General features: G+C 39.6%; 1 protein-coding gene across 8 annotated transcripts in view; it reads right to left on the reverse strand.

The window, feature by feature from the left end:
* The window catches only part of PDE10A (phosphodiesterase 10A), a 183,513-nt gene that overhangs the window by 22,551 nt on the left and 147,433 nt on the right, over positions 1-13,529 (reverse strand). For 6 of the 8 annotated variants that reach the window (XM_053382370.1, XM_053382368.1, XM_053382371.1 and 3 more), the window contains 4 exons: positions 13,415-13,465; positions 6,920-6,999; positions 5,173-5,224; positions 934-1,076 (listed from right to left, as the gene is read on the reverse strand). In XM_053382370.1, the coding sequence (XP_053238345.1) occupies positions 934-1,076; positions 5,173-5,224; positions 6,920-6,999; positions 13,415-13,465 (326 nt within the window). The remainder of the gene's footprint in view (positions 1-933; positions 1,077-5,172; positions 5,225-6,919; positions 7,000-13,414; positions 13,466-13,529) is intronic. The other 2 variants (XM_053382367.1, XM_053382369.1) reach the window with 1 other exon arrangement.

The following is a 13,529-nucleotide window of genomic DNA, read 5'->3' on the forward strand; positions in this document are numbered from 1 at the left end:
CCAAAGGTATATCGCAAGGCAGTGGAGGTTTAGGACCAGAGTTTTCCTTCTAGATAGGCTACTTTCCCAGGTACTTTCTCAGTGGCCCCAACTGCCCCTGATTTCCCTCTACAACACATACACAAACTACTTTCTTGACAACAGGACCAACTATTAGTCTTGTCCACTCAAGTCCCTATCTCACCCAGGGTTTCAGACCCATCAGCTGCCCTCACCTGGTTTAGCTGGCCAGTCAAAGCTGTTCCAGGGGTGTGGCCACTGTCACATGATGACAGCTTCAAGGAGCTACAGGTGAGAGCTGAGTGCAGGGTAGGGACCAAAGGTGGGCAAACTACCCCAGAAGGAGCACAATGTGTCCCCTTCTAGAGGTACTACCCCTCCCCTAATACTCCATACATCCTTCTCTAAAGAGTTAATTCAGCACTGGATATCATCTCCTAAACAGGGACCAAAATATATGGCTAAAGCCATTTCCTGGGAAAGTGGACTGCCTCTTAACTTTCAGGTGGATAGCAGCCACAAAACATAGCTACAACACAGTTAACATCTAGCTAGAATTAGGCCTAAACCCTAATTATACTGCAGAAGAGCAGCGAAGGAGACTGACTTTTGGTGAAGAAGAAAAACTTGAGCTACTCTGGATTTGTGTGACTGCACAAGTCGGCATAGGCCAAAGCGCAGTAATTCACCACAGAAGAATTTCCTCTCCTCGTTGGTAGGTGGTCACTCAAAACTCATGATGACATTATAGCATCAGAGATGTTGTTCTGATGGCACTGCAGTTGCCACCTGCAGAAGAACTACCTCTGGAGAGGCAAATCCTCATGAGAATAATATCCGTGTGGCAAAAATTGTTAAAAGTATCTGTAAATATACACAGAAATGGAACAGATTAATATTGGCATGTAAGAATAGTCAACTCACTAGTCATACCTTATTTCTTTGGTCTTCTTGAAGACAGGTTTTCCATCATGTTCCTCCCCAATATCAAATAAATCTGAATATAATTCATTGTTCTTGTGATCTACCTGGAAAAGTGCACAGCGATCTGCATTCACCAAATTTTTTGCATATATCTACAGATAAAGGACAAAACTAAAATTAATCACAGTGGGCTTAGACAAAGTCTGTATTATATTTCACAAGTTAGTTAACTATACTTTAATAAACCCTATAAAAATGCATAGTTGTTGCTACTTTAATTATAAAGTTAAGTAATTTGTAACAGTCATATTTCTTTTCGTACATTGATTGTAATAATTTATCTCTACTCATGAAAATAGCCTGATGCTTCACTGTATTGTCATTGATGTCTGTTATTAAAAAAAATCCTTTATGCAAGCCTATCCAGATATGAAATTTTGATTTTACTTAAATAATCATAATTTATTGTTTCTACTTGCTTTTAAAGTCTGTTGAATTTTCCTATAAATACTTTATATTATTTTATGGAAACCACTTAAGAATTATTATCATTAAGTGGTATATAAATATTGTTATATAAAAATAATTAAAATATATTTATTTCTTCTTTTGACAACAGAGGTCGAGTAACTTCTTCCTTAAGCACCCCCTGGGATATTCAAGTTTGTGGAGAATGGGAAAGGAAGGTTCCAAGAGGAAAAGATAGGTGCTTTAGGAAGCACGAAACAAATTTTAAAATCTGGGATGAATTTAGAGGTAAATAAAGACTCTTCTATAGTTTATTTGTGGAGAACAAAATTGGTACATTTTCCAGAAGCTTGAACTACTCAAAAGTAGCAGTTATGGGTCTGTATGATATCCTAGCTTCTGGTCATTTTAGTCTGCTTTAGTAGAAAGCTTTATTTATTTTTAAAAGGTTTTTTTCCTATTACATTTAGGCAGCTTATTTGGACAAAAGCGCAGGAAAGTTCTAACATTACTATCTAGAGAATAGTAAATATATTGGGTTCAATATGGAGAACAATTTCTGTGAATAGATGGAGTGCATATCAAGCAAGGGCTTTCATTCATGGAATTTGGGGGAGGCATTTTTTGTTGATTCTTCTTCACACTTCTTTGCCACTTCCCATGCTATTTTGAAGGGATTCCTATCTCCCCACAGAAGATTGGGGGGAGAGCACAAGGAGCTGTTTGGGGGGGGGGGATTGGTGAAAATTGTCTCTTCCTTCAGGAAGCAGCAGGTTTCCATGAGCAGAACTTTGCTTACAGATCTTTTGATTCAGGCCACTGTGTCATGAACCTGAATATACTTTTAGGCTACTGAGTTATGAGTGTCAATTTGAAGAGCATAAGAGTATTATTTCAGAGAGAAACACTATCTAACTATATATCTCATCTCCAGATTTTGTAGTACTAGTGAATTATGCCATTGTTTCCCCAAGTAATATATAAAACACAAGTCTGAAAGCAGATCCTCAGGGAAGGTCTATGTTGAAAGTGAGTTTTTATGCCTAGCTGCTGTTTCTCTGCCTTTATTTATTTAAAACTGTTTTGGGCCACTTTCATATTAATTCCTGTCCAAAACAGTTTACAAAAAAGTACAACAATCAAAAGAAGCATAAAAACAAGGAATAAATAGGAGAACAAGGAAAATGCTGTGTAGCCATTCAATTAGATAAAACCAGAACAGCAGCAAAAGATTTCATAAAGGCAGTCAAAATATAAATGGCCACTCACTAAAACCCATGGTTTTGCTTTGTCTTCTGAATAGTAATAACTTTGGTGCCTTCCTTACCTGAAGAGGAAGGACATTCCACAACTAGGGGACCATCACTGAAAAGACCCTCTTTCCAGTCACAAGCACCAGGACACGTCGTTCCCATGGAACACTATGTCCCAATTTACAAAAGGAACGCCACTAGGCTGCTGAGGGCAGCCAAGCCACCGCGTGAAGCGGCAACAAAGCATTTTTTCTGAGAAAAAGAAAAAACCCTCGGGCACCTGAAAGCCACTGAATATGCCTGACCCCACTTTCACAGCACATTAACGGTTCTGCGAAAATAAGATACATGGCCAAGCCTTAAAAGGAATAGAACTGAGTTTCCTCAGTGTATGCTGTTGTCACTTCACTCCAAAACTTTGGACAACCTCACCTAGCAATCTCATGAAGATGTTAAAACAGCTCAGGGGCCAAGACCGGTACTCTCTGGAACACCATGGGATAACTGGGGAAATGGCACAGAGGAAAAATGTTGAACAACTCCTCTCCCCCAACTCTACTGCTTCAAGAAAAGTTATCAACCCTGCTAGGTGCAATTCAGTATAAAAAGCGTAAGCCATTCCAGTCACGGATCTCCCATGTGCAGGCTTCGTACAATTCAACTACGATAGAATATTTTGTTTGGATGAAGGCACACACAGTCCTGGCAGAGAGGTGAGGCTAAGATATCTTTCCTTTCCTCTCCTCCCTTGGAGCCATAGAGTAGCCAACAGCAATTAGTGAGTTGCTGCTGAAGATGGTTGCCGTCCCAGACAAATCTGCTCAAACGACTTGTGAACCAGTTTTCTTCCCTATCTTCTAAAGGAATGGATTTCAACCTTGTTTCTAACTTACACTTACAGCTACTCAGTGAGGCAACACAGCTGTGCTCCACGTATAGCGTCCCTTCAAAATAAATGACTTATTTCCGTGACAAACAACAAAACCTAAAATAACTATGGATTGCTGAGATTTAGCATATTAAGATGAAATAATCATTAATAAAGCCTTCCGATTTAAAAAAAGAAAAATTGATTTTTCAAGGAACTACTGTTAATGACTTGGTGCATTGTGGTAGCTGCCATGGACAGAACTATATCACCCAATATGACAAATAAACACACACTAAACTGAGCCAACATGTTATCAATCTGATTTATGCCCCTTTATCTCATCCACAAACACTATTTTCCACCCGTCACTGTTGCCATAACAAATCGCTAATGCCTTCTGGAGCATCTGAGGTGGACATCCTGAGCTGTATGAGGCTGGTGACTTGCATGACCTGAGGCCTCTGACATGACAATGTGGTGTTTTTGACATTAGCAGCCTGGAAGGGGGTGGGGTGCTACGTGCAATCTGAAACAAGCTGTAGGCATGAACACTCAGTTTTTAGTAAGGTATTCCCTAAGGATTGTCTCTTTGACTTGTGGTTTTAAAATATTACCTTGGAAAAACATACCCAGGCTGGCCAGGGCTTTTCATGGGCAATGCCTCTGGTGCAGGGATGTGGCAGTGACAATTTTCTCCACACCTGCTATTGAAAACTCAGAGCCTATGCGAAGAAATGTGGCATGCCCAGAGCAGATGATAGACTACATTCAGAGTTTTGACAGAACACAGAATGGAACTGTTTTGCTCTACACAAAAACCTTTCAAAATGAAACCAAGTTTTCCTCCTGATGCTAGTAGCATTTGGGTGGCAGAGGGAGAATTTTCATGGAGATTGTGGTGGAGAACTAGAGTTAACACCCCTCCCCACAGTCTGCACCTATTTACTATATTTAAAAGATCCCTGCAACTATAAGTTATGTATTAAGCACCATAAGTAATTTGGCACTGAGAATGTGAGCTATAAGGTTTACCAAAGCTCTTTAAGTGGCATTTGACAAGCCACCAGCTCAGTTCACACTTTTACATAAAGCCAAACCATGGCAGAACATAAAGGTGCAGGCTCCTGGAGAGGAGATTGTGGCTGCTTTGCTCTTCCTCTTGTCCTCCTGCTACTGGAAGCTAAGCCATAGTTTGGCTTGGTGCAGTGTATGAACCCCTGGTGGTTCGTAGTTTGTCTCTGCCAGACAAACCATGAGCCTAGGTTCAGGTAACACACCAAGCCAAACCATGGTTTAGCTCACAGCAGCAGTAGGACTGGAGCAAGCCATCTGCAACCTCCTTCCCAGGAACCTGCATGTTCACACATTCATGCTAAACAACTGTCAATTAGCACCAAGATTGCTTGCTTCACATTCTCTTGGAGATCTCACTATGTAAAGGCAGTAAAAAAATATCAATTAGCAAATCAAATTATTTTATGATAGCACTACACAAATGTTTAAATAATTTATATGTAATTCTTCTAAAAAGTAATACTTTGAACATGCACTGATTTGAAACAGACACACAATCAGGCACAGTATATAAACTAGATTTCAAAGAGGAAGACTTGAAAAGTAAGATGTAATGTTGACATTAGAGAAAAGATACATTACCATGATATTTTCAAGTAGAGCATCTATTGCCACAATGTTATCAAAATAGGTTCTGCAGGATAATAGGTGAAGTTCTTATTAATAACATCATTTATAGATTTCACTACCACAATGACCCATGCTGGTTTTCATTTACTGATAAAACAATAGGTTATCATTTATTTATGAAACCATACCACATAAATCTTCTCCCTGCATAGGCTTGTATGCATTGATCATCTTGCTCAACTGTGCCCTATGTGCACCTTCAAGGACCACATATGGCAACTGGAGCTTTACTGGTAGATTCTAAAATGGATTGGATCCATGCACACAGAACTAACAGAAAACTTGATTTGTCATCTTTGGCAGTGCTATAGAATTAGCCGGTGCTGACAAAGCCAAACAACCCACCATCTGTTTGTTCTACATGGGGGTACTTATCTATCACATATGTATCCTATTCTTCCTCTGAGAAGCTCACAGCAGCAAAAATGTTGCCCCTACAACAATCCTATGATGTAAACTGAAAGATAAGGAGGTAACTAAGTGAACAGGGAATTGAACCCAGATCACTCTTGCCTAAGCTGCAAATTCCAACTTCTGTACCAGACTAGATGGGGGATCCTTCAATTAAGCAAAGGTTCAGAGCAGATGTATAATCATTCAATCCAGTAGATAAGATGATAGTCAAACATATGTGATTCTTTTTAACATTTCACCCATATAAGCTACACTTGACCAAGCTATCCATCTTCTTTCATCTTGCTAAAGAAACTGATTCAGCTGCCTTCAGCAATTTCCATGTGCTGGGCTTATTATAACATATTTTTTCCCAAATTACACCACCTCTAAATGACTTTTTTTAGTACAATAATATAGGCAATGTTTATTTCATTTTTAATATCCTCTTCCTCTTTGCACTGGCAGCAGGACACTGACAGCAGGCTTCTCTATACCTGGTTCTGTGAGCACACCAGCAAATACTCCCTCCTAAAACCAGGTGCAGCATGACTGGAAAAACAAGCTGACCTTGCTTCCACAAGCTACTACAGCAGCGCTCTCTCCCTGATTAATATATAGTAGCTGTCCCAGGCACCCAAAGTCACTAACAGATAAGCACCAGATGTATTAACAAAAGATGCTTTGAATGTTCCACATTCTCAAGCATCACTGGCCATTAGAATTCAATATTTCCAAGAGGCAGATATTATTCCAAAAATTGTGTACCTTTTTGTGTGACATTCAGACTGATAAGAAAGAAGAAATGTAAGACAGTGTTTCTGTCTGGGTAAGAACTGTCTTCATTTAACATCCATTCCTAAACCTTGTAGAAAACATCCTGGGGTCAATGCCGAATGCATACATTTGCTTTCCACAAGAGTAACATAGTGCACAAAATCATTCTTATGAAGAATTTATATTTTCCTGCTGTTTATGTACAATTTATTTATTTATTGCTAAGACTTTTGCAGATAGATGCACTCTGTTACTGAAACCAGGATAAATAACAAGTTAGAATTAATGTTTCTTCTGCCATAGTTTACACGTAGTCTTATGCATGCCTACTCAGAAGTAAGTTCCACTGAGTTCAATGGGACTTACTTCCATGTACGTGTGCATAAGATTTCAGTGCTTATCTTTCTATACCAGCTGGTAATATACTAAGGGCAGTAACAAGACATGACATTTGCTAACTACCTTCCATGATTCTCCATCACACATATTTCATGCAACTAACTGAGAATGAGTTGTAGGTGTGACTTACTTTGAAACGTCAAGCAGGAAGTCATTCAGTTCAGTCTGCTTAGCGAGGCCCTTCGATACCTGACCAGAACATTTGAAATACTATTGCTTATATAAGCAAAAGGTTACATTCAAAAGTATGGAGTATATATGCTATCTAAAATTAGATATATATACACATACATATACACATCTTTAGCTTTAGATTTATTGTGTTTACAGATATGCTAACTCGGATTTATTGTATTTTTCTAATTGTCTAAAATGGCAGCTCTTACCCTGTGAGCCTGAAGACTTTACTGTTTGTGCCCTCCTCTGCATATAAACTCTGAATACAGAAACCTAGGATACCAGCTCAGTCAGTTCTACTAACCTGCTCAGACAGGTAAAGTGTTCAATTTTCTGCCGAAGAAAGATTGTCTTTCCCTCCATTTACTCATCTTATATAAACAACATCTAAGGCAAGCAATAACTGAGGTAAATAAGCGATATTATTTTCTACCAAATCCTTTGGCTGAGTAGTATGTACATGTTCTGGGTTCTTAAAAGAAAGAGGCAGACTCGGGCCTACATCACTTACCACCATTGCCAAGTTCATGGTAGCTCTCTCAGATTTGGTTAGATTTTAAAAAACTGAATTTGAAGGATTTTATAAATATATATATATACTAAACTGGTGGAAGTAGCTGGGAAGAAAAGTGAGTTACAGAAGTTTTCATGGTGCAGGCAAAGGATTTTGATTATCCCTAAGAGGAAGCACTTGTGAGGGTTAAGAACCATTTGGGTTTTTAAATCTCACTGATTCAGTGGCAGAGAGCTAAGTTCATGATTAAGCAAAGACTAGGTGTGGGGAAACACTAGCATGACCTGCCAAATCTCCCCATTTAGTTTGTGCAGCCATTCTGGAGAAGCCATACCTATCTGCCCTGCATCTGAAATCATATATGACATCAGGTGTGAGGCTGGTATGGGCAGTGCTTAAAGGGACAAACAGGAACTTAAAGTGAGTTTCCGGTTTTTCCTTTGCTGGTGCAAGGCACACTTCCACTTGCCCATCAACCAATGTGCAGTGGGAGAGCACCTTGCTCAACGGAATCTGTTTTGTTCTTCCAACACTGCTCTTTGAACCTCTGAAAGCCAGAGGTTCAAAGAGCAGCATGGGGCTGCTTGAAAGTCCTTTGCAAACAGCCAGCCCTGCTCTTTAAACTTGGGTAATTCCATGAGAATGTCAACTTACAGACCTATCTTTCATTTTCATATGTAGTTAACATGTTCTATATCATTTTAAAGATAGTTTTCCAAAATTTCATCATCTGACAACAGTTTTTCAAAATGGCATTTTACATGTGAGTAAAACAACCAGAAACATGACATGCAAGATGACTCAGAATTTATCTCATTTTTTTTTCTAATATTCAGTTAAAGACCTCTCCAAGAAAATAGACAATAGGTTAATGACCTTTTTATTGTACTGACAGTTTTGCTTTCTCATTCTCTTCTCAACTGAGAAGAAACTTCATGCACTGAATAAAATCAGATGAACTTAAACCAATAAAACTTATATTGGTTGGGTATGTAGTCAGAAGAACACATACTCCCTCCTCCCTCAACAAATGAAAATAACTTTATGCTCTTCCTTAAGATGTTAACATCAAGAAAATGTGCTGAGATGTTACCTATCAGATGTTTTATGTGCAGCAATTCCTACAAGCAACATAACACCACAATGTGCATAACTTATATAGAATTGTGTTGTGATTTTGTCACTTAAATCCCTTTTTAGGGTTGTCATAATTGTTTTCCTAAGAGTTTAATAATTATTAGGCCTTATTATTTGTACCATACCATCAATGCAGGGCACCTTATAGAGTTTTACAAAAAGAGACAGGTCCCGACCCTCAAGAAGCTTACCCTCTGAAAGACAAGTCAGACAAGGGGAAGGTGGACATATGTTAATGCTTTTATAAGATAGGTAATATAATTGTATGTTTAAACTTTCTAAGTAACTTCAACCTGGGTGTGGTTTAGAAAAGGCAGAACTGGCATTTCTCTACTAGACTCCCCACTTCACCCACTTTCTTGAAGCATGAAGAAGCTTCTACCAGCTTCCTCTCAGATTTATCAAGGAGCCAGTCTTATTCTGATTCATCTCCCTAGCTAAACTGAACTGAATAACCAGGCTCATCTATACATACAGGTATTCTCCTCAGGAACCAAAGGCCTCTTGCTGAGCCTCAGGTTAACAGTACAACCCTGTAAAAGGCTGAAGGCAGTTTTGAACAGAAGTGTAAATGTTTGTGGGTTTTCTTCAAATATTTTAAACTGAAGAGACAAAGGGGATGATGCCCCTATGGTAAATGTAATTATTCTGAAGGAAAGCACTGAAGCAGAAACAGCCACTGAAGCACTGGTGCCAACTGGGCAACTTTGTTGTTGTTGAGTTTGAGGGAAATTGAAAAGAAAATTTGTTGACCAGGTGCTGGCAATATTATGTTCATGAATATAGAATCCTCTTATTTAAAACACAAAAAGGACTTCCTTAACATTTGTCTTCCCTACAAATAAATATAAAAGTTGCTTGAAAAGGGGGAGGGAATCACGAGGGGTTTCCACAGCCAAGTATAAATTCCAATGGGCTTTACAACTTCTCATATGGACTTGCTACTGACCTTCAATTTGTAAATGCACAATAAAGTGTCATTTTCACAAGGTCTTGCTATAAGGCATTTGTGCATGAGACAGAGAATTGTCACCAACAAAGGGATCATCTATCTTGGACCTGGTTCTCACCAACAGAGGGAAATTGATCGATGAAGTGGAAGTGCTTGGAAACTTGGGAGGAAGTGATCATGTTCTCCTGGGTTTCAGGATACAGAGGCAAGGGGAAACTGAGTGTAGTCAGACACGCACTCTGGACTTTTAGAAGGCCAATTTCAAAAAGCTGAAGGAGCTACTGGGTGTGATCCTGTGCTCAGAAATACTTCATGAGAAGGGAGTCCAAGAAGGATGGGAGTTTCTAAAAGGAGAAATATTGAAGGCCCAAATGTAGACAATACCAAGAAGAAAGAAAAGTGGAAGCATCTAAGGAAACCGGTGTGGCTGCATAAGGAGCATACAGATGAGCTGAGAGTTAAGAAGGGCATTTATAAGAAATGAAAGAAAGGGGAAATCACAAAGGAGGAGTATACATAAATAGCCAACAGCTGCAGGGGAGAAGTCAGGCTGGCTAAAGCTCAGATTGAGTTCAGGCTTGCAAAAGAGGTTAAAAATAATTATAAAGGTTTCTTCTGCTATGTCCAAAGTAAGAAGAACAAGCAAGCGGTGGGTCCTCTGTGTTGGGAAGACAGAGAAATGCTATTGGGTGAGAGAAAAGGCGGAACTACTCAACACCTACTTTGCCTCTGTCTTCACCCAAAAGGAAAGCGATGCCCAACCTGGTGAGAACAGAATAAATGATGTAAGAAGGGAGATGCAGTCCAAGATAGGAAAAGAGGTAGTAAGGGAACACCTAGCTACTTTAAATGAATTCAAATCTCCAGGGCCTGATGCATCCAAGGGTACTAAAGGAGCTTTGTCTATTATTTTTGAGAATTCTTGGAGAACAGGTGATGTCCCTACAGACTGGAGGCAGGCAAGTGTTGTCCCCATCTTCAAAAAGGGGGGGGGGGAATACCCAGGTAACTACTGACCAGTGAGCTTTACATCGATACCTGAGCATTTAGAAAAGGATGCTGTGATTACTAAGACCCAGCATGGGTTTCTCAAAAATAAGTCATGCCAGACCAATCTGATTTCTTTCTTTCTTTTTCTTTCTTTTCGGTGGAATTACAAACTTGGTGGATCAGGGAAATGCTGTGGGCATAGTGTATCTTGATTTCAGTAAGGCTTTTTGACAAAGTCCCCCATGATATTCTCGCAAGGAAGCCGGTAAAATGTGGGTTGAACAAAGTAAATGTTAGGTGGATTCATAGCTGGTTGACTGACCAAACCCAAAGAGTATTCATTAATGGTTCTTTGTCATCCTGGAAAAATGTGACAAGTGGGGTGCCACAGGGTTCTGTCCTGGGCCCATTGTTGTTCAATGTCTTTATAAATGACTTGGATAAAGGAACTGAGCGGATACTCATCAAATCTGCCGATGACACCAAACTGGAAGGGGTAGCTAATGCCGCAGAAGACAGAATCAGAATTCAAAATGACCTGAACAGATTGGAGAACTGGGTGCAAGCTAACAAAATGAATTTCAGTAGGGACAAATGTACGGTTCTGCACTTAGGCAGAAAGAACCAGATGCACAAATATAAGATGGAGGAGACCTGGCTTACTAGCAGTACACTGGTACCTCGGGTTAAGTACTTAATTCGTTCCGGAGGTCCGTTCTTAACCTGAAACTGTTCTTAACCTGAAGCACCACTTTAGCTAATGGGGTCTCTTGCTGCTGCCGTGCCGCCGGAGCACAATTTCTGTTCTCATCCTGAAGCAAAGTTCTTAACCGGAGGTATTATTTCTGGGTTAGCAGAGTCTGTAACCTGAAGCATATGTAACCCGAAGTACCACTGTACATGTGAAAATGATCTAGTGGTCTTGGTGGACCATAAGCTTAACATGAGTCAACAGTGTGATGCAGCAGCAAAAAATGCTAATGCTATTCTAGGCTGCATCAACAAAAGTATATTGTCCAGATCAAGGGAAGTAATAGTACCACTTTATTCTGCCTTAGTCAGACCATACTTGGAATACTATGTCCAATTCTGGGCACCACAATTTAAGATGGATGTTGACTAGCTAGAACATGTACAGAGGAGGGCAACCAAGATGATCAAGGGTCTGGAAACTAAGCCTTATGAGAAGCGCTTGAAGGAGCTGGGTATGTTTAGCCTGGAAAAGAGAAGACTGAGAGAAAATATGATAGCCATCTTCAAATATTTTAAGGGCTGTCACATGGAGCATGCTTGTTTTCTCCTGCTCTGGAGGGTAGGACTCAAACCAATGGCTTCAAGTTGCAAGAAAGGAGATTCTGACAAAACATTAAGAAAAAACTTTCTGACAGTAAGAGCTGTTCTGCAGTGGAACAGGCTCCCACAAGAGGTGGTGGACTCTTCTTCCTTGGAGGTTTATAAAGAGAGGTTGGATGGCTATCTGTCATGGATGCTTTAGCTGAGATTCCTGCATTGCAGGGGGTTGGACTAGATGACCCTTGGATCCCTTTCAACTCCATGATTCTATGATTCTATGCTGGCCACAGCTCATTTGCCAGAAAATCTTTTAGCAGCAGCATCTACCATTATTTTCCTGGCTTCTTGATTATTTTAGTAGGGAAAATCATTCCAGTAAGCACACAAAGAGTTTAATGTTAACCCAAATAATATTATATAAATAAGTTTACAATGTTATGTTAGTTACTATGGAATTACCCACCTACAATTTAAACTCTTTAAACCTCCAATTTTTTGGAGGTTTAAGGAGCAGAACAGGGCTGCTTGCAAAGGGCTGCTCATTGAAGTCCTGACAAGTGGGGCTTCAAAGCACAGCATCACCTGATGTCACTATGTCAGATTGTCTGACGGACAGACAATGACCCTGCCCACATCTCAGTTTTGACCCACCAGAACCTAGCTTTATTAACAGGAACAATACTTCCTATCAAATTCTGGCAACACACTTTACACTATGAAGGGGATATTTCTTGCAGTACTGTAAAAACTTTATGTTAAAGGTGCATTTTAACTGACTTTGCAAGTTTCTCCTGGTTGTACCTGTTGGCTATATATATACATTGCCATCTGTTATGCTGACTGTTGTACCATTCATTTCAAATCAATAAAACATTGATGCCCCACAAGCAGTTGGCAGATAAAGATCTGGCCCACCAGCCAGAAAAAGTTCCCCATCCCGGCGTAAGACTCTGAATCTGGAGGATTTCATACATCAATGGATTGCAATAACATAAATCCTTGGGTCTACTCTGAGTATGGCTAACACTGGCTATCACCCAAAATATTTTTAAAAGTATTGGGTGGGTCTTGGGAAAATGGAGGCTCAAACTGAACTTTAGGACACACACATGTCATGCTCATAGAAATGTATCTTTTGACTTGTCCACATCCAAACTTGCATCTCGTGTGGTGAGAGCTTGATGTGAACTGGGTTCAAGTCAAAAAGTAATTATTAAGCAATTGAATGACTCTCAATTTATGCTGGGGTTACATTCCAGGGATAGCACCTAAAGCCAAAATTGCATGTAGTCAAAACAAATTGGTCTCAACGGCAGATGGAATTGCTGAAACCCTTTTTCTGGATACCTGCCCCCTAATTTGCCAAGCTGAATGTACATAAATTAAATGCACATAAGTTATCTGTACACCCTTTTGAAATACAGATAATGAAATATAACTTGATTACGTTGTCAAACAGTTTACATCAATCAGATATTACAAAGCTGACTGATCATGTTTTATATTCCTAGAATCTGTTTACTGCTTTCCTAAAAAAACAAAAACTTTTTCCACAGTCTTACCTCTACTTGATGTATTGCTACAGAAGCCCATGCAAGATTCGCTGTTGCAACCTGAAACAAAAGAAAATCCTTATTTCCTGAACTGTATTAGTGACCAGCCACTCTGCTCCTGCAA

Source organism: Podarcis raffonei, chromosome 3 (assembly GCF_027172205.1).
Source record: "Podarcis raffonei isolate rPodRaf1 chromosome 3, rPodRaf1.pri, whole genome shotgun sequence".
Classification (NCBI taxonomy): Eukaryota; Metazoa; Chordata; class Lepidosauria; order Squamata; family Lacertidae; genus Podarcis; species Podarcis raffonei.